The sequence below is a fragment of the Anopheles maculipalpis genome, chromosome X, assembly GCF_943734695.1.
Source record: "Anopheles maculipalpis chromosome X, idAnoMacuDA_375_x, whole genome shotgun sequence".
Classification (NCBI taxonomy): Eukaryota; Metazoa; Arthropoda; class Insecta; order Diptera; family Culicidae; genus Anopheles; species Anopheles maculipalpis.
Window position 1 is genome coordinate 14,573,081 of NC_064870.1, and position 19,422 is coordinate 14,592,502.

General features: G+C 45.3%; 2 protein-coding genes across 3 annotated transcripts; one reads left to right on the plus strand and one right to left on the minus strand.

Moving 5' to 3' along the window:
• Positions 1-329: 329 nt before the first annotated feature.
• LOC126565933 (transmembrane protein 94) lies at positions 330-13,000 on the minus strand. Of its 2 annotated transcripts, XM_050223170.1 has the most exons (8): positions 11,802-13,000; positions 11,512-11,646; positions 8,499-8,543; positions 5,880-6,009; positions 5,683-5,800; positions 3,033-3,129; positions 473-2,931; positions 330-405 (listed from the first exon to the last, which is right to left on the minus strand). In XM_050223170.1, the coding sequence occupies exons 1-8, from the start codon at positions 12,996-12,998 to the stop codon at positions 333-335; spliced, it is 4,254 nt and encodes a 1,417-aa protein (XP_050079127.1). In that variant the 5' UTR covers positions 12,999-13,000; the 3' UTR covers positions 330-332. The 2 variants fall into 2 exon arrangements, with proteins under 2 accessions (XP_050079127.1, XP_050079187.1); XM_050223230.1 differs by lacking the exon at positions 8,499-8,543 and having other exon boundaries at positions 5,641-5,800.
• Positions 13,001-14,946: 1,946 nt separating this feature from the next.
• On the plus strand, positions 14,947-18,928 carry LOC126563764 (chromosome-associated kinesin KIF4A). The gene is made up of 3 exons (XM_050220481.1): positions 14,947-18,120; positions 18,496-18,776; positions 18,856-18,928. The coding sequence occupies exons 1-3, from the start codon at positions 14,947-14,949 to the stop codon at positions 18,926-18,928; spliced, it is 3,528 nt and encodes a 1,175-aa protein (XP_050076438.1).
• Positions 18,929-19,422: the final 494 nt, after the last annotated feature.

Sequence of the window (19,422 nt, forward strand, 5' to 3'; positions counted from 1 at the left end):
GCTCCGCCACCAATCGATTTCAACAAAATACAAAATACATGCGAACGGAACAAACAGCGGTGAATCATCGTTCAAAATGCGCGTTATTTTACTCTAGTAAAAGTTAAAAAAAAACGTCAACGAGATACTATAACAGTCACATTATCTGGGCTAGGATGCTTAACATCTTCTAAACGTTGCTTTGTGTAAGCTTCCACAATTGACCTATATCTTCCTACTTCCTCCATGGAACATGCTCGGAGTGACGAATGAAGCCTAATGATTTAAAGTCTCCATAAACTAGCCAACAAACACAAGCGAATGGCTAGGTTTGTGAGCATCGGTGGTCGTTTTCAAAATGGCGAGTTCATACCGAGCTTCGTACCGAAGTCTAACCTTGCCCGGCGGATGTAGCGATTGTTGACTCTAGCAGAATAAGAAAAGAATTGGTTTTAGGATTCTGCACAACACTCTGTTTTAAATGTTTACTCACTTGATTTCTTCCCACTTGAAGAATTCGCTTGCAAGAAAAGTGGCAAACACGGTTACCACGATGCACAGCACAATCGGCCAGACGCGTTCCATCTCCTGCCAGAGATAGTCGTCGGTGCAAAGCTGCAGCACAACCAATCCCAGATGTACCAGCAGGAGTAGCGCCACCACGGACACCCAGCAGAGATTGCTGAGCGGGCTACGCTTGAAGCAGTTATAATCGCGATGAACGAATGACGCGGAAATGGTCACGAAGTGTAGTACGATACCGAGCAGTATGAAAGAACGGGCCAGATGTAGATCACCGGCCAGTGCTTGCTCTGTTTCGCCGACAGCCCGTTGTACTACCGCTTCGGGATCATCCTGCTGGCGCCTGGTGCCTTCACCAACACCACCACCACCACCACCAGCGAACAACTCGATCGGATGGGACAGGAATGTGCAATACGCAAGCACCAGAACAATAATGGCCATGGCGAACTTAATCCCGTAGCACCAGATCACAAACAGCACCAGTCGGGAGCTGAGCGTTTTCTGCTTCTTGCCCGTGGCACGCTTCATAAGCGCCGGGTCTGGTTCAACGCGCAGCAACGTCAAGGCGACCAGCGGCACCACTATGCACATTAGGTAAAGCGTGTGCAGCGGCATCACCATCGGCGGCAGCGACAGGATTGCGGTAATGGTGTTCATAATGGCGAGCGATGCCCCACAGCACGCCCAGTACTGCACGCAACTCCACAAACCGGCCATGAAGCGGCGCGACAGCTCAATCACCGCCACGATCGAGATCGGATCGTCCCGGCAGGTTGCGATCGAGCAGGAGATCGAATTGAGAATGCGACTCAGATAGACTGGCGAGATGGTTTTGCATCGATCGGGCAGCGGTGTACCAACACCCGGACCGCCACCGTTCGCTGACCCCAACCGGGCCCGATTATTGTAGATGTTCGATTCACTATAGGCGGGAAACTCTTGACATACCTGCGGGTACAGTGGTTCGATCGCGATCGAACAATCGCCCTGCAGGAAGATCTCCGAGTTGGAGTTCGATGCGGACGATCCGAGACAGACGACGATCTCGCCATACTGCTGCATGATGTTGAGCATTTCGCGCGTCGCTTCGGCGGAACAGTCGGTAAACAGGGACACCAGCAGCGGCACATTGTCCACGTGCTCCAGGTGCGGTCGGATGTTTTCGATGCCGCGCGGCAACTTGGCCCGATTCGACATGTCGAAGTTGATCGGGGCGCTCTGTTCGGTGCTGTCCGTCAGGCAGCTCAGTGACCGACAGTGCCCACCGCCTCCGACCACCTTCTGCTGCTGTTTGCCATCCTGTCCCCCATCCTCACATTCGCCGGGCGTGGTAAGCCCGCTCGGTGCTGGTGATGCGCGTCCGGCAGCAACAACGCCACCGCAGACCAAACTGTTCGAGTCCGGATTGGAGATGGCGCACGGTGCTGACGAGCTGAGCGGTTTTGACGCTTCGAGCGTACCAGGCGTTAGCAGCGAGTCTAGCAATCGGGCGCGCTCCCCCCCGCCACACACACCCGCCGTCTCGGACCCACCATTACCCGTATCCTCACCACTTTCGCCTCCTGCCTCACGTGTCGGCGTCGACGAACGGCTGTCCGCATCGCTAAGCAGTGAGATATGACAGTTCCATCCACTCTCCAGACCCATCTTTTCCGAGAACACGCGCGACCGTAGCTCGTTCTCTTTGCTAAAGTGCACGAACCGGATGCAGGCCCGCTCGAGTCGTTCGATCAGCTGCACAATGTCTGTTTGTGCCTGGTACTGCATCGTCACCATGCCGATAAACACCTGATGGCACTGCATCCGGTAACACCCATCCACATCCGAGATGTCGTCGTCCCGGGTATCGGTAAACAGGAGCGAATCGGTGGAAATGGAATGATGGGCTAGTGGAGCTACACCACCACCTCCACCCAACACACTACCTCCCGCACGCAATCCACCACCAACACCTCCATCCACACTGTCCGTACCACAATCGGCACACCCAATCAGTGACTGACCACCACCGACCAAATCGCTATAGTTTTCGCGCCGATACAGATCCCGCCGATGTTTACTCTCCGGCGGTAGCTCCAGATAAGCGACACTACCACCCTTAGGCCCACCGGACAGAGCTCCACTAATGCCGTGTCTCAGCGGCCTATATGCAAACGCCGTACAGTACGCGGTCAGGGCCGAACGTTGGTAAAAGTCTTGCGCACGTTTCCGCTCCTTCTCCGTTAACGGTTGCAGATCCTGCCCATCCCAATAGTCATCGCAACAGTCCAGCACTATGTCCGCCGTACCTTGGGTAAGCAGCTGGAGCGAACCGTTGTTAATTTCCCGCATTACCACCGACAGTGAGTGCGGGAACGGAACCTTTACCTTCGTCGCTAGCTGCAGTGACCGTGCGAATCGTATATCGCGCCGCACAACATCCGGTTGCTGCAAGTTGCACGGAGGAAGGAGAATAGAAAGAACAGATTGCTTAGTTGCGAACGGCGTGCTTGTATGAAAATTGTGTGCCACGGTGAACGGTACAGTACCAGATGGCGATAGCTCGAAATTTGACCTTCAAGCTGGAAGATGTCACGAGCCTGCGGCGAAAATCCGATCTGCTTCGCGAGCTCACATAGGCACCGACTGTTGAAGGCGTTTGTACGGTACGGAGGTAACAGGAAGATGGAAAGTCGGTCAATAGTTCAATAAATACATTTTAACATACTGCACACGCACACTCGCACACACACACTCACACATACACCAGTTGGACATGGAAAATTTTGAAAAAAAAAACAAGCTTCCACATGTTCACGACAAATGTGCGATTCGAGAAACACCAAACAGTCCAAAGGCTTCTGCTATTGACGGTGACTGGGACAGTTGTTTTATCAGTGTGAACAGTGTTGCTAACACGGTGTGGTTTTGGTGCCATAATCTTCTAATATCATATACAGTGACCGCCAATACTATAAAACCACTTTCATGTCCACTTTTCAAAAGGGGCTGATTTCAATACTTCGCCTTGGTATAAGTTTACCGAATTGCTAGCATTACGGTTAGGCCGTCTTTCTTTAAACAAACAAAAAAAGGTACAATTGCTCATGACGCAACTTAATATATAACATTAGATTTTTAATTTATAAATTCATAGACATGAACACATCCTATTGAATGTCCAAAATTTATGCATCAACATCGACGGTTTTGTTTACTAAAAATAATTAATAAGGTATGAAACCAGTCAAAATGACTAGTATTATAGTTCTAGTGTGGATGTGGATCGAGATACCTTGTAAGCTTAAAAAAATTTCAATCCAAAAAATCATTTTTTTATTAGCACAACTAACCAGACCTAGAGCTGATATAATTGTAAAGAAGGGATGCCTAAAGCTATAAAGAATTTTAAGTTAGAGTTTTAAAATTGATGAATTGTCTTATTTTATCTTATGTGATTTAGTCATATTTTCACGAGAATCGAAAAAGGCGATTAATAACTGATTTCATGATGCATCCACTGGCAGGAGCGTGTTTTCGAAATGTTCAAGTAAATCTTAAACAAAAAGTAATTAGATTCATTGAAAATTGACTTCACAATCTCACTTCTACCTGATGTGCAATAGAAGATGGTCCTATATTATTGGCGATCACAATATCTCTCGAATCGTGCATCGTTCTAGTGTTGCAGATACCTGTACTTCTTGACTTGGGAACCCTGCAATGCTTGAAAGTTTGAGCGAATCATTCAAAACACTGCGCAAAATGAAACGCTTCATTTGCGTGTGTTATTGACCAATACAGCTGCTTGACTAACTCCTTTATCAGAAATTTTTCATCACATCTTTACAAGACCTTAAGTTACCCACGCTTTGGTGTTCAAGAAATTCTTAGCTAATTGGAAAATTGGCTCAAACCAAAACAGCATCAGGCAGTCCATGTAATAGGGTTGAACTACCCGCACACAACACAGGTTCTACTACTTGCAATTCTAACGCAACAATCTCCAACCCAGTTACACATGTAAAAGTTATCACAATAAAGCCACATCACACATAGCAAAACAAAACCAAAAGAACAATCTCTCCCCCCCCCCCCCCCCTCCAAGGTCCCAAAACAAGAAAAAAAAGCTTCTACTAATCATTCTGTGTTGCTACAACGTATGAAAGCTGTGGTCACTTGGAAACATGAGCAACGAAAAGAAAACAGCAGAAGAAAGATGTATCTATATCGACAAAACCAGTTGGACGTGAGGATTACTAAAGATGTTGGTTTAGGTGTAGTTAGGTGCATTAATTGCTGGTGGTTTGTGACATCGAACTAGTATTTGTTTCTCCCAATTCGAACTGTAATTTCTGGCTTCATGATTTCAGACGCCATTTTGTTTAGACTATTCCAACCAACCAACCAACAATCAACCCGCGTCCAATAAGAAGTAGTTACAAGTGAAAACATCCATTAACGTTAGAATAGAACCAAAAAAAACATCACAAGTATACATAAAATGTGTACTTGTTAGAGCAGTGTAGCGACTGATATAAGGTACCTCTATTAGTGACATAACGATACAAAGAAAAACAAAAAAAAAGGGATGCTGGTGATGGCGAACGGACTTTGGTGGTGGATTTGAAGATTATGAGTAATAAACTATAACAAACCAAACTTTATCGTACAAACAGATCCAAAGTAACGCGATACGCTTGTGAGCTGTGGACACAAGGTACGGTATATACATTATTTACCTACATTGCGGTTTCTTCATTTTGTGCAACGCGTGTCTGCATGTAGCTAATAAACATAAAACCAGTTCATCAATCTAATCTTAAGAAAATTGGTAAGCGTTGTATCTCCATTTTGTGTTGAAAGAGAAAAATGGAAGCTATTAATGTACTGGAATTATTTGAAAAGAATTTAATAATTGCTGATGTCCCCGTAGCAAACTAGGGCGACCAGGTACACGCAACCGACAAGTATGGATATAAACCATCTCATGGAACCATTTTACAGGTCATCTTTTTTTCTTTTCGAAAGAAAACGAATCGTATGCTAATGCCACAAAATGGATGGGCGTGAGGATGGTGAAACGATAACAGAAGGTGAATAAATTAAGTGATAGAAAACACCAAAAAACTAGACGTTGGTATGTCTAGTACATACCCATGCATAAAGCAATTCAAACTCGACTCAACAATCGCATACCGATTGGTGACCGGAACGAGATCCTTATCAAGCATCGCGGCTGCCGTCACGTGGCCACAGAACTTGGCATAGTGAGCTTGCGTCAGTGGACAGCACGTGTTTACCAGGATGGCAATACCTGCGGTGTACGGGAAGATATTATGGCACAACTATAGATACATATCCGTCTTGGACGACTTGCATTGCGCTACACTTACCGAGTGGTTTCAGCGAGGTTAGATGGTTTTTAAAGTCGTGATCGTCAAACTCGAGCTTGAACGGGCTGTGCTGGTCGTGCGTGAGATCAAGCACCTCCGCAATCGCCCCGAGCGGTTCCTTCTGCGAGCTCTGAGAAGGTGAAACGAAAACAGATCAGCAAGGAAAGAGAGAGAGAGAGAGAGAGAGAGAGAGAGAGAGAGAGGAAGAGAGAGAGAGACATGTAATAAGAAATTTATACTAATCCAGTTAATGAGGAAAAAACAGAACAAAAACAGATAAGTCTATAGGACAAAAATTGTTTTTACTTTAACCGATAACAGCGCAAATAAACACCAAACGAAGAGCTAACATCGACAAAAGAACAGAGCGATAGACAGATACATGTACCAATATTTGCATGCCACAACATCACAATTTTGAAGACTTTTTTTTGGTTGGCAACTACTTCCGCTACAAAACAAAGAACAGTTTCTTAATCTTTTTTGATAAGAAAGGTAAAACAAAGTTTGTGCAAATAACTACCACTTTAGGTCACAGTAACAGTCAACTTGTTTTTGCTGAGGCAAAAAATAGGCAAGCCTGTAACATAATTAGCATGTGTAGAACATATAGAAGCTATGCATCAAAGCCATCCACGGGTACGTTACAATCACTTCCGATATGATGCGAATTACTTAAATAGCGAATGAATTCATTTTGAGCGCAGGGCCAGCCACATACAAACAGAAAGTAGTATCAGTATTACGAGTCCAGGATTTGACAATGGTTCTATCAGACGCTAGAAAAGTTCATCCGTGATCCGGGCATACAATGATGATATAGACACCATTGGTTTAAGGCTTTGTTTTACATGCAGTTTTCGTCCAAAACTATTTCTATCTGGGGTCAAAAGTCAGCATCGTCGACTACATATACGTTGAGATGCTGCCGAAAGGTGCTGCCAAGAAGTCGTTAGGCCAAATAGAAAAAGGACGCCTCGGAGACATATAGTTTTATCAATAATTCATAAAACTCAGGCATCTACTTGGATCAACGGGCGTTGAATCGTCTCCATTTATTGGTGACTCTCAGACGCATGGTTTATTCAAATTCTCATCTTATTTTGATGGTTGATGATGATGTTGTCATGTCGTCTTTGATCAACCTCAAACACTCACAAAGATCTGGTCCTGATTTTATTCATTCCTCTGTTTGAAAACATTGTCGTTACTTGGTCGCCTCACTAATAGCGAAATTATTTCGCTTTTCTTCTTTATGTTTGTCCCAGCACTTCACATTGTGGAATCATGCTTGACTAATGCCAAAACATTTCTGTATATTGTTCATACTCATTTGTCGATCCTTTTTCTCTCCATCTCAATGCCAGTGAGTAAAGAGATTTAAGTCATTCACTCACTCTTTAAAGATTCATGATAAAGTAAAGCTCCACAGTAACTTTTTTCGAATTATACTCACTCACTCTCTGTGTCGACTAATGACTCATTCTTTTCGGTTTATACTCACTAACTCTTTTCGATTTATACTTACTCACTCGGTCACTCACTCACTTTATGTGTCGACTAATGATTCACTCTCGTTTCTCTTTATACTCGCTTTTTCACTCACTCTGTGTGCGAAGTAGTATCATGAGGTGAAAAACTCTCTTTGGATCTTAGACACCCTCCCAAGGTATCATGGTATTATATGGCGCACAAAGTAAGTGAGTGAGTGAGTATAAAACGAAAAGAGCGAGTTATTAGTCCGCACAGAGGGTATATCAATGAGTGAGCGAGTAGGAACCGAAGAGAGAGAGAGAGAGAGAGAGAGAGAGAGAGAGAGAGAGAGAGTGAGCCATTAGTCGGCCGGAAGTGAGAATAAGCAGAAAAGAATGAGTCATAATAATTGAGTGATAATAGTGAGTAAAAAAAAGAGTGACAAAAACTCTGTGGGCTGATTTGAATCCATAGTTTCACATGGAGAATTAAACTCTCTCACTCACAACATTTTAGTATATTAAATTAAATATAATATAATATATTTAATTTTTTTTAAATATATAAATACACTTGCTCAGGTAACAGCTGGCCTAGGGCATGGATAGATAACTATATTGGTGAAAGTATAACAGATGACATTTTTTTTTCGATGTCCAAGCCTAGGGCAACTTAGTGTCTGGCAGCTTTGATTCTAAATTTCCCCGTTAAATCTTCAACAGACAAGAGACGAGGGATGTTAATGTTAATATTTAACTCTGGTTCAAATAAATCTCTACCCACACATAGAAAAAGTAGGACGAAAAGCACATACAATACACTAACATACACACACATAAGTCAAAGCCAGTTTCAAACAAAATAAAAGGTTTAAAGAAAAGGAATGTCCAACTACACCCATAAAAGCTGCCTATCTCCTGCACAACTAGTCCAACATTTTGCTCGTATTAATTACAAAAACCCCCCAAAACTAACTTAAGAACTAAGACACGATAGAAAAACTGGACAAAAGCTGCAGCTCAGTGCAACTTCATATACAACGGATAGCGTAGCAAACGATACATACGAGAACAATAGAACAAACAAACAAACAAAAAAGAAGAAATTGCATAAAGATAAACCATAAAAAAGAACACTATTAATCACCAGCTCGATGATATGTGAGAGTGGGTGGTAATGCTCCTGGCAGCACTGTAAAATAGTTGGGTTTTTGTTGTTTTGATAATTGTAAAAATTAACAACCGATGTTAACAAGCATTGGTAGCATTGGTAAAGTATTGGTGAACTGTGCTGTGCTGCAATGAATGAGAGGGCAGGAAACGGGAAGGATTTGGAAGGGTTTGCTGCTGATCAGCAGGATGAAGAGATTTCAACAATACATCCATCTTTTTCGCTTAAGTAAACTCATGTGATCTACGCCACTATGTTGGTTAAAGCAGGCATCAGCAACCTGTGACCTGCGGGCCGCATTGGCAATAATGTTTTAAAATCTGTCGGTGAACCTATTATTTTTTTTGCGAGCCCGAGCAATCACCGAGAGTTTAAGACATTTCTTAGTGAAAAACAATACGAATATGGTGATACTATTTATTTTTTAGAGGTTTGTTCGCTACACCAGCGGGGGCGGCCCGGTGGTTTAGGCGACAGCGACGCCGGTCTTCAAACGGCTGGACCGGGGTTCAATTCCCATCCGAACCCGTCCCCCCGTAGTGAGGACTGACTAACCAACTCGGCAGTCTAGAAAGCCATTATTTCGACGGCCGGCATGACCTTAGAGATCATTAAGCCAAGAAGAAGAAGGTTTTTTTCGCAAAGCAGAAGTGGATATCCTGAAACGAGTGTTTGATTTGAAAAAAAAACAACATTTTTTAAGATGAATAGCTATCCCTTTCCACAAATACAAGATTCAATATGGTTGGAATATTTTGCTCCTTGATAGATTTGACAAGAAAAAATGAATATTTTGTGTATTTTACTGTTCGGAAAATTGCAATTCCTAAATGAATTGCGTGACATAAATTAAAGCTTTCAAAGCAAAACTAAGGCTATTCAGCAAACAACTTGCGAGTCAAAAATTTAGTACATATTTCGTATTTAAAAAGAGAAAGATTTGCCATTATTTGTAAAAATAATTTATAATTTAATATTTTCCATGAAGCCTGCCACCACCATGCATCGGCTGATTGTTAGGATTTGTGACCAGGAAGAACTACCGGACGAGTGGAAACTGGGTGTCATACACCCAGTGGACAAAAAGGGCGACAGAATGGACTGTGATAACTTCCGGGACATAAAAGTCCTGTATGCTGCCTATAAGATCCTGTCCCGAATGCTCTTCTGCAGGCTTGCACCCCTTGCTGCAGATTTCGTTAGAAGCTAACAAGCTGAATATGTAGGAGGCAAATCAATCAATTTTTGGGGCACGATTTTCACCCGATCTCTCCAATTCATTGGCTTCGCGGATAACATAGACATTGCTAGGCGTACATCCGACTGAAACGCGAGGCCAATAGAATTGGGACGAGGATCAATGCGACAAAGACAAAATACCTGCTTGCCGGAGGCTCTGACCGTGATTGTGATGTTTCCAATATATTTGCATGTAGGTATTGGTGTAAAACCATCCTAACACGTATGCTATCTGCAACCGAGCATGCCCGGGATAAACAAAAAAAAACATATAATATATATGTTATAATACAATTTTAGCCCAATGCCTTGTCATTATGTTTATGCAATTTAGACATCACAAGCGGTGTTGACAATACGACATTGTACCGTCATATTTAATTATACATAAAAATAAATAACAATTTAAGCCTAATGCAAGATTTGTTTGGGCTGAGCTCATAGGGATAGGAACTGAGCTCAATAGGGAGTCAGAAACCGACTGGTGCTTTGCTAATGAATCCAATTAAAAACTTTTTATTCTAAATTTTAATTCTTTTAAAAGGTCGCCTATTTCAATTGCAATTATTCAATTGGAGTAAAGTTGGCTTCTTAGGTTCTGCCAGAATCTCTTAACGCTCCTTTTTTCCAGTGCTCGCTTGGAGTATATAACACCACTTCGCCATCTTTGTGGTACATTTTAATGCACGTGGTAGCTATTTTAAGGATTTTCGTACTATAAATCACACTGGTCTATGCCATAACGTCAGTGACCACTGACGAGATGTGAATGTAGTCTCAGGGACACAAAACTTCTATAAATAAACGAAATAAAAAAAATTATAAAAAATTGACCATTGACCGGTGGAACTATCACCAGGTGACAGCGTAAGACCATGAAAAATCAGAACATTTGTTTACGCTTTTTTTTAAATACATACGTTATATACATATTAATTACGTATAATTACATAACTAAATATATTGCAAGAATATAACATCAATGCATCCTGCAATGCGACCCGTAGCTCGAAAAGGTTGCTCATCCTTGGGTTAAAGTACTCGGTAAAAGATATTTGAAATAAAATCGAAAAATAAAAAAAGTAGTACTTATTCACTTTCGAAACCTAAACAATAGGATAGTTAAATAAAAAAAAAACAAGCATTCAAACCAGCAAGACGCTTTTTTTGTGCGTGTTGTGCTGGTTGGTTGGATGGGGTACAAAAAAAACAGGACAGGCGATATGGGGGTGGGAAATGAATGGATAATATAATAAAGTAATCCAATTAATTGCCGATACGGTTTCTACTTGGAAAAGGGCTGCAGCGAAAGGTTGGTAGCGATCAGTGGCAGATCAAGGTGTTTAGTGGCCCTTGGCAGAATGTATACCGTGAACATAACACCACGCTGTAGCGGTTTCACTGTCATTAAATCAAGTGTTTTGGTATAATGATACCACATCTAAAGGGATTTTTTAGCCTGCGGTCTAGGCCCCCGGCCGGTTAGACCTCTCTCTCCGAGGCTCCCGAGGCTCCCCGTCGATTGTCGAGGCCCCCCAATCGCTCTCCAACTACACCCATATAATCCGCCACTGATAGCGATAGGTTGGGATTGAATGCAGTTGATGAATTTTCATCGATTTCACTCTAAACATGACAAAACCTGTTGGCCGTGCAGCAATGAGTGTGTGTGTGTGTGTGTGTGTGTGTGTGTTTGTGTGTGTGTTTTGGCGACTTAGCAGAACCTTGGTCGCCACGGATGCAACTATACCTGTGAATTGAGACTGCTCTGCTCGGACTGGTCCGTGTTGTGGTCACCTTCACGTGCATTGCGCAGAAAGAACACTTTTTCGGCAGTCGGATTAGGCCACGATAGGATACCTTTCTTATCGACACAGCAAAGAGCCTAAGGAGGAGCAAAAGAATGAACGCATGTTAAAGTGTATGTCTGTGTTAAAAAAAAACTCTTCTCTAGATTGAAATCGGACCGGATCCGGATTGGATGCGCTCCATAGCGTCCATCACTAGTGTCCACCCTTCCATTTTTGTTCGTTGACCTACCGTGATGGTTCCGAGCACCTGTACTACGCTTGCACTGCGCCCCAGGAGCTCTGACCGGCCTTTCAGTAGCTGCCACCAATAGAAAAAGACGGTACGCCTCGGTAGCTTCACGTGATCCAGATCGCACGTCGGTGTGTCGAGATCTTCGGCGAACGATTTCTGTGCCTGGGCCCTCATGACAGCCTGCGGGATGGAAAGAAGCGTTTCGAGCCGTGCCACACCCCACAGATTGATCGATATCCAGAGCAGGGGAAAGATGAGCGGTAGCAGCGGCAGTACGGCAGCGGTCGGATTGAGCAGAAACACATTCATCCAGTTGGTGGGCAGCTTGCCCTGCAGATACAGTCCCACGTTCCGCAGTATGCCGATCGAGACGGTTATGAAGAGTATCACACCCAGGCCCCACCGTTGCAGGCACCGGGAAACCAGCAGATCCCGCTGCAAGTTGATAATCGTTTTTGGCCGATCGAGGAAACTGTCCAACGATTTGCGCAGTATGTCCAGGTACGGTGTCGCCTCGACCACGCACACTAAATCCGGTAACGGGGAGCGAGCGATTGGTTTGACCGGCGGTTCCGTGGGTTGCTGCAGTCCGTACGTTTCGCCACACTTAAAGCGTCGTCCCTTGCCTCCAACCTCCTGGCAGGTGCCGGGCGATACCTGCCCAGGCCGCATTACGATATGGTCGCCACGCACCAGCAATGCCCACGGCAGATTTACCACCTGCCCATCCCGGTACGTCCACTGGAGTGTGACGCACGGGGACAGGGGACTGCACAGGTGCGGATAGTTATCGAGCGTCCACTCGCTGCAAAGCACAATGCCCAACCGTATCTCGGTCAGTACCGTGCGCAGCTTCCGAAAGATTTCCGTTTTACGCAGATTATTTTCCCGCACGACCACGGCCACGGTTAGCAGCAGCAGTCCCGCTAACAGTCCCGCCGACCAATAGTATCCGGTCACGGTAAGCGATAGTGCGGCCACCAGTGAAGCCAACGCCGGAAACCATCCAAGCGGACTGGTCGAGGTCCCGACCAGTGTGGAGCGTACCTTTTCTAACCAAAACTGACGTCGGAACCGATCCTCGTGCACGGTCAGCATCGATTCAATGTCGTCGTGCAGACGCTGGAGCGCATCTTTCGTATCGAGCCCAATCCGTTTGTGGGGCGTGCTGCCCGGTTCCGGTTGCTTCGGCATCGCGGGTGCTACCACACCGCCTCCTGATCCGGCAACCATCCGCGTCTGCGGTGACTTGTTGCCTAACCGCAACGATCATGGAAATACTGCCCGGCAACGGCACCACCGCTCGCCCGGGTCGGTTTGTTTGGTAAGGTTCTAACACCAGGCAAAAACGCGCCACAGATATCGATTACTAACGTTGTTTTTTATCTCTTTTTTCACTACCTTGTTTTGCTGATCCTTCTTTTTTATGCGCTGGAATTTCGTGCACAAATAAACTGAACTACACTACACGGCTTGGGTATGTTGACGCTCCGTTACTGCACCTGTTTAAGAGCAACAGCACATAAAAACAAAACGGCCAATCATCATCACAAACCAAAACATTCAAACTGAAGATCTTTTGCATTACCGCTGCGTTGTTTGGAGGATTTTTTTCTGTTCCTATTTCCCTTCAGCCTAATACAAATTATCAACCCGAAACTCACGAGCTCAGTGATAACAAAATGTTCGATGTTTGCTTGTTCTCATCTTGACAGTTCTTGCTGTTTACATTCGCAAACTGACATTTGCTTGTGTACAGCACATTCCAATCCTACACGCCTTGGTGCAATACTTCAACCTGGCGCTCACATATACATTGTCTGGCACGGAACAAACGATTTTTGGCTAAAGAGTAATAAAGGCCCTCAAGTTGTACGGGATTAATCTCATGCAAGCTTGTGTCAAAAATCACGGTATATTGTGACCATTATGCATAGGAATAAAAATATTGGTAAAAGACTAGAGAAGGCACCCCCTAGAATATTTTGTGTACAGCACTGTGAGATTTCAATTTTATTGCACAGTGTGTTTTTGATGGTAGTCAAAAGAGATAAATATGATGTCTCTGAAAAAGCGGGTTGTTGCTAGATTGACCATTCACAAAATAAAAAGAAAAATACTTTCCTGAGCCTACCGCACTGAATACGGACCTTTACCACCAACACCTAACATGCGTGGTATTTACGCATCAGCATCAGCCCGAGTTTCCTCTCGAGTCATAATTTTCAAGCAGGAACGGCGATTATCCTATTGGTCTGTAAACAAGCCCATCATATTTATTTTATCTCTTTTGACCACCACCAAAAACACACTGTGTAATTAAATTGAAATCTCACAGTGCTGTACACAAAATATTCTATTGGGTGCCTTCTCTAGTCTTATACCTGTTTTGGATTTTATAAACCAATAGTTTTAATATTTTCAATATATTCTTCTTAGCCATGTTCACAAACGACCTTGGAGCTTGCGTGTGAGTTTGTTGCGTGCAACTTGTAGGCATATATTACTCTTTAGCCCTTTCTGCTTCATGCCGTCACCTGCTTTCTCACCTTCTTTTCTTTTTTTTGCGATTCCAACGCGATCACTAGCACTATAAACTTGAAAACTCGGTGTAAAAAATCTTCCAGTCGACGTATTTTTGTTCCATCATATGATTTCGCGGTGAGGCGGTTTTTTGTCGCTTGGGTCTACTTCGCTCTCTCTATGTCATCGAGCTGTCAAAAGCGATGTCAATCGAGCTGTCAATTTCAAAACCATTCATATATGTAACCGCTATTTCCTGTATGACAAGCATACCCGGAACGACGCTGCTGAGAGACGGACAATTCTAATCGTTCAATTTCATCTTTCATCGGCATCAATTCGTGGTCGACGGACTTTCCCGTGTTGTAAACTTCTTCCCGATTCACCGTTCAACTAGTTTAATTCTTTTCTCTGCGAACTTCAACTCAATCTCCATTTTCAATTGAGTGTATATTTGTTAGTGCAGCAATTAACATCAAGACGAAACACGGCCATATTGAGCCGGTAAGTGTTGTGCGTGTAAGGTGATACGATAACATACGATGATTCGCGGGAGTAGGGCGTCATTTCCGACTAATTTGCTCCTTTTTTTTTGTACCTATTACAGTAGTGTGGCATCATGCCAGGTCCAGAATGTATGAAGGTAGCGGTACGCATCCGGCCCATGTCACGGGCGGAGGAGGCACGCGGCTGCCTAACAATGGTCGAGCAGGCCGCACAAGACCATCCCCAGATACTCGTGTGCGGTGGCCGTACAGGGTCGGACGTTTACTCTTACAACTACGTGTTTGCGCCCTCCATCAACCAATCGCAGCTGTACGAGACGTCGGTCGCGCCGCTGCTTTCCAAGCTGTTTGCCGGTTATAATGCTACCATCCTAGCGTACGGTCAAACAAGCTCAGGCAAAACGTATACGATGGGAACGAATTTTACAGGCGAAACGGGCGATGATATGGGCGTTATACCGAGGGTCATCGATGATATTTTTCGGATGATTGACGATCGTACGGATGGCGCACTGTGTGCAAATCGGGACACCAGTATAAGCTGCTCGTTTATCGAGGTTTACCAGGATAACGTATACGATTTGCTGCAGGAGAAAAGTGGCACCGACCGGCACCCGCTCGAGATTCGGGAAACATCCGCTGGAGATATTATTTTACAGGGTTTAACGGATGTGCGGGCAAGCACTAGAAAGGATGCGTTCGATTGCTTGCTGCGTGGTTCGACGGGTCGGGTCGTACGTGCAACCGCGATGAATAATGTTTCCAGCCGAAGCCACGCCATTTTTACGCTCACGATGCAACAGACGGTACTCGACGAATCGAGCAACGTGATCCGGTCGAAGTTCCATCTGGTCGATCTGGCCGGGTCGGAACGGTCGAAAAAAACGGACACGACCGGCAATCGGTTTAAGGAAGGTGTGGAAATCAACAAATGTTTGCTGGCACTCGGAAACGTAATTACGGCACTGGCCAGCACAAACAGTGGTCCGGGCAAAACCCACATACCGTACCGTACCTCGAAGCTTACCCGACTGTTGCAGGATTCGCTCGGTGGCAATTCGTACACACTGATGATTGCTTGCGTTTCGCCGGCCGATTACAATCTGTCGGAATCGGTCAGCACGCTACGGTACGCGAATCGTGTGTGTAAAATCAAGAATAAACCGATCGTTAATCAGGATCCGCAGCAGGCCCGCATCAAGCAGCTGGAAGCGACCATACAGGAATTGCGGTTAAAGATACTGTCACTGAGTCGGGGCGCACCGGAGGGTGAAGGACAAGAACCACTTTCGGTTCAGCCAGAATTTACGCGTGGCGTTACGGAGACAAACATACAATCGCCGAGGACCGAGACGAGTGTATACACCCGTCCAACTACAGCAAGTATCAAGAAGCTGCAGGAAAATAATCGGAACTTACAGCTACAGCTACAAACGGCACTGCATGAGCTCGGCTCGAACGAGATGCGTGCGATGACGGGGGAAAAGCTGCTGGAAGACATTGAGCAGGTGCTGAGCAAGTACAAAGCGACATCCGAGAGCGAGATGGGACGAGAAATTGGTGCACTGTTGCGGAAATACAGAGAGGAAGAAATTGCGCTCGGTGTGCACAGTTTACCGAATCCGACCGTTGAGCCTGGCGTAACTAACACGAAGAATGAAAGTTGTTCGGAGGAGATGGAGAATAGATCGACATTCCACACCGAGCAGCAGATACGCATACACAGCGAACTGAGGCAGCTAAAACGTGACCTCGCAATAAAAGAAGAACTGCACCGCAAATGTATGGATAACAGCTCAGTAGTAAAGACACTTACCAGCAACCGGGAACGCGAGCTAACCGAGCAATTGCGCGAATACGAACGACAAATTGCCAAACTCGAGGAACAACTGACCGAGCTGAATGCGCAACACGAAAGTACCCGTGCTAGTGAAAAGCGTTCCAAGTTGGCGGAGGAACGTCGCCAGAAGGTACAGCAGCTCGAAAGCGAACTGGCGGCGCTGCGAAAGAAAACCATGCGTCAGGCGAAGTTACTCAAGCTAAACGAACACGATGCCCAACGTATTGCGGGGTTAAGCTCTGAAATACAGGAAATGAAGGCAACACGTGTCAAGTTACAGAAGGCACTCCGCGCCGAGAGCGAGAACTTCCGCCAGTGGCGCGTTAGCCGGGAGAAGGAAATCATCCAACTCAAAGCAAAGGATCGAAAACGGGAGTTTGAGCTGAAGAAGCTCGAATCGACTTACACGCTGCAGAAGCTTATTATGAAGCGTAAGATGGACGAAACGATTCTGGTGAATAGACGACTAAAACAGACACTTGAACGCCGACAGCGTAATACGAGTGCGTCGGACCGGTCGGTGATGCGGGGTCCCGAGGCGTCCAGATGGATAAAGCATGAGCTGGAGTTGATGTGCGATACGGTGGAAGCGTCAGCTACGCTCAAACTTTTGCACAGCCAGCGCACCCAACAGTCGAAGAAGCTGTCTCAGCTCCGGAAAGATCTCGCCGAGTTGCTGGGGGCGGTGAAGTCCGATGAGCCGGTTGGGGACGGATCGATCGATGAGCGAAATCAGCAGATCCAGCTAGCGAAGGACGAGATACGCCAGTGTGAAACCGAGCTCGAGTATCGCAACGCACAGATTGCCGATCTGCAGCAGAAGATACACAACATGGACACCGAATCGCTGCTGGTGGCGTTCAGCGAAGGACTAGCCAGTTTGCCCGAGGCGCGCGAATCCTTTAACCAGGTGCTGGAGCAAGTGGTCCACACCCAAACGCAGCTGTTCGAGGCACGCTTCCAGCTGGTGGAGTTAAAGGCGACGAGCGAATGCCAGGAGGAAGCATTATGTCAGGCACGTGACCAGCTGCAGCAGGTCGAAAAGCAGTACCGGGAGCAGGTGGTACAGCTTGAGCGTACGTACGAGGATAAGCTAGCGTTTCTGCTAATGCAGCGGACCGATGCCGTACCGGCCGAAAACGCCGTAGGTCCTCCGCAGCCCGATACCGTACACGAGGAAGCGATCCGGCACATTAACGAACTGCGAGACGAGCTTGAAATGAACAAGCAACTGGTGGAGAAACTACAAGCGGAAGAACAACAACTACCGCGCCGGAAATGTCAGCTACCGTTGAGATTGCGGGAACATCATATGGATTTCGTTGATCAAGACACTGATACATCCTACGGCTCTGATTCGGAAAATAATGAAGACGATCCCTCGAAGGAACTGCTGGAAAAGGAGCTTGATCCTGATTTTCGCGGCACACCTCTGTACAAGCGTAAAGTAAGTGGCATGCAATGCTCTTTACGATTCGAATCCAAAAAGAATTTAAACACTCCTTACGATTCGGAAAATAGTGTTGCAACAACCTTGCGATTCGAGTCTCTCTGACGATTATTAACTCCTGGAGAGTGAGTTTGATAATATCGATTCCCAAAAGAGTTGAAACACTATTTGCGATTCAAATACCAAAAAAGTTGTAAAAGATCTTTGCGTGGAGTTCATTTAAATTATTCATTGGAAAGATTTAAATCACTCACTCACCCTCACCGGTTATTGGATTCATCCCAATTTATAGCACTACTACTTATATCTATTTAAAAATTCATCGCACTACTACTAGTAACTATTTTACACTATTTTTGTTATAAATTTAAGGCTCGGCCGCAAGAACCCATAGGCGAAAGTGAGGCTCACGGTAATAAAACCGCTAACAGTTCCAGTCTCAGCTGCAGCTGCACGGGTATCTGTGTGACACGACGGTGCGGTTGCCAGCGGCACGAAAGTGCTTGCCATCCTGGATGCAAGTGTCCGCCCGGATGTACCAATCGGAAGGAGACCGACGGTGACAGTAGTGCGATCGCTACTAAAAAACAAGATACCAAGAAAGAAGATACTGGCATAAATGTTAACGGAATGATGATATATCCAACAGAACGGTATGTCCTGATTGGTGGAAGAGCTTATGGTTCCGGGTTTGTTGTTAATTGTTTCGTTCTTTTTCTTATTTCATTTTAGGGCCAGCGATGACATGGATATCCTGGAGTACATTTCCAAGTACCGGAAGCGGAAGCCATTCCTGAATCCCTAATTTATGTGGCGCACGTTGGCTGATTTATACTTTGACAAATTTATACGAGTGGGGAGATAGATGATGCATTTTATCACTCTGATATATTCCGTCGAATTACAGATATAGAAATACATTATATTAGTATGGATTGTAAGGTATAGGAAGAGAGAGAGAGAGAGAGAGAGAGAGAGAGAGAGGGAGAGAGAGAGAGAGAGAGAGAGAGAGAGAGAGAGAGAGAGAGGAAAAAGAGTGAGAGAAAGAGAGAGGGGAAAAAGAAAGAAAGAGAGAGAGAGAGAGGGGGGGGGGGGGTGGGAAGGATCGGGGTTCAACTCCCATCCGGACCGTTCCCCCGAAGTGAGTATTGTAGTTATTAATTGTTTCGTGTGTTTTAGCTAACTTTTACTGGTGGCTGTTTCTAACAAATCGCCCAGTATGGCAATGTACTTTACCGTGCCTTTGCCGCATGCTGGTTAGTATTAAAGAGATTATGGTCTTCTAGTTCCTTAATGTAC

What these genes read in the sequence shown, in the direction of transcription:
- LOC126565933 (XM_050223170.1), bottom strand. Translation starts at nt 12,998, where the DNA reads ATGCCGAAGCAACCGGAACCGGGCAGCACGCCCCACAAACGGATTGGG. An exon ending in CTCGTTCCGGTCACCAATCG is followed by an intron (nt 3,130 to 5,682) that starts GTATGCGATTGT and finishes CGCCTTCAACAG; the next exon opens with TCGGTGCCTATGTGAGCTCG. An exon ending in TTTCGAGCTATCGCCATCTG is followed by an intron (nt 2,932 to 3,032) that starts GTACTGTACCGT and finishes TGCAACTTGCAG; the next exon opens with CAACCGGATGTTGTGCGGCG.
- LOC126563764 (XM_050220481.1), top strand. Translation starts at nt 14,947, where the DNA reads ATGCCAGGTCCAGAATGTATGAAGGTAGCGGTACGCATCCGGCCCATG. An exon ending in CACCTCTGTACAAGCGTAAA is followed by an intron (nt 18,121 to 18,495) that starts GTAAGTGGCATG and finishes TATAAATTTAAG; the next exon opens with GCTCGGCCGCAAGAACCCAT. An exon ending in ATGATATATCCAACAGAACG is followed by an intron (nt 18,777 to 18,855) that starts GTATGTCCTGAT and finishes ATTTCATTTTAG; the next exon opens with GGCCAGCGATGACATGGATA.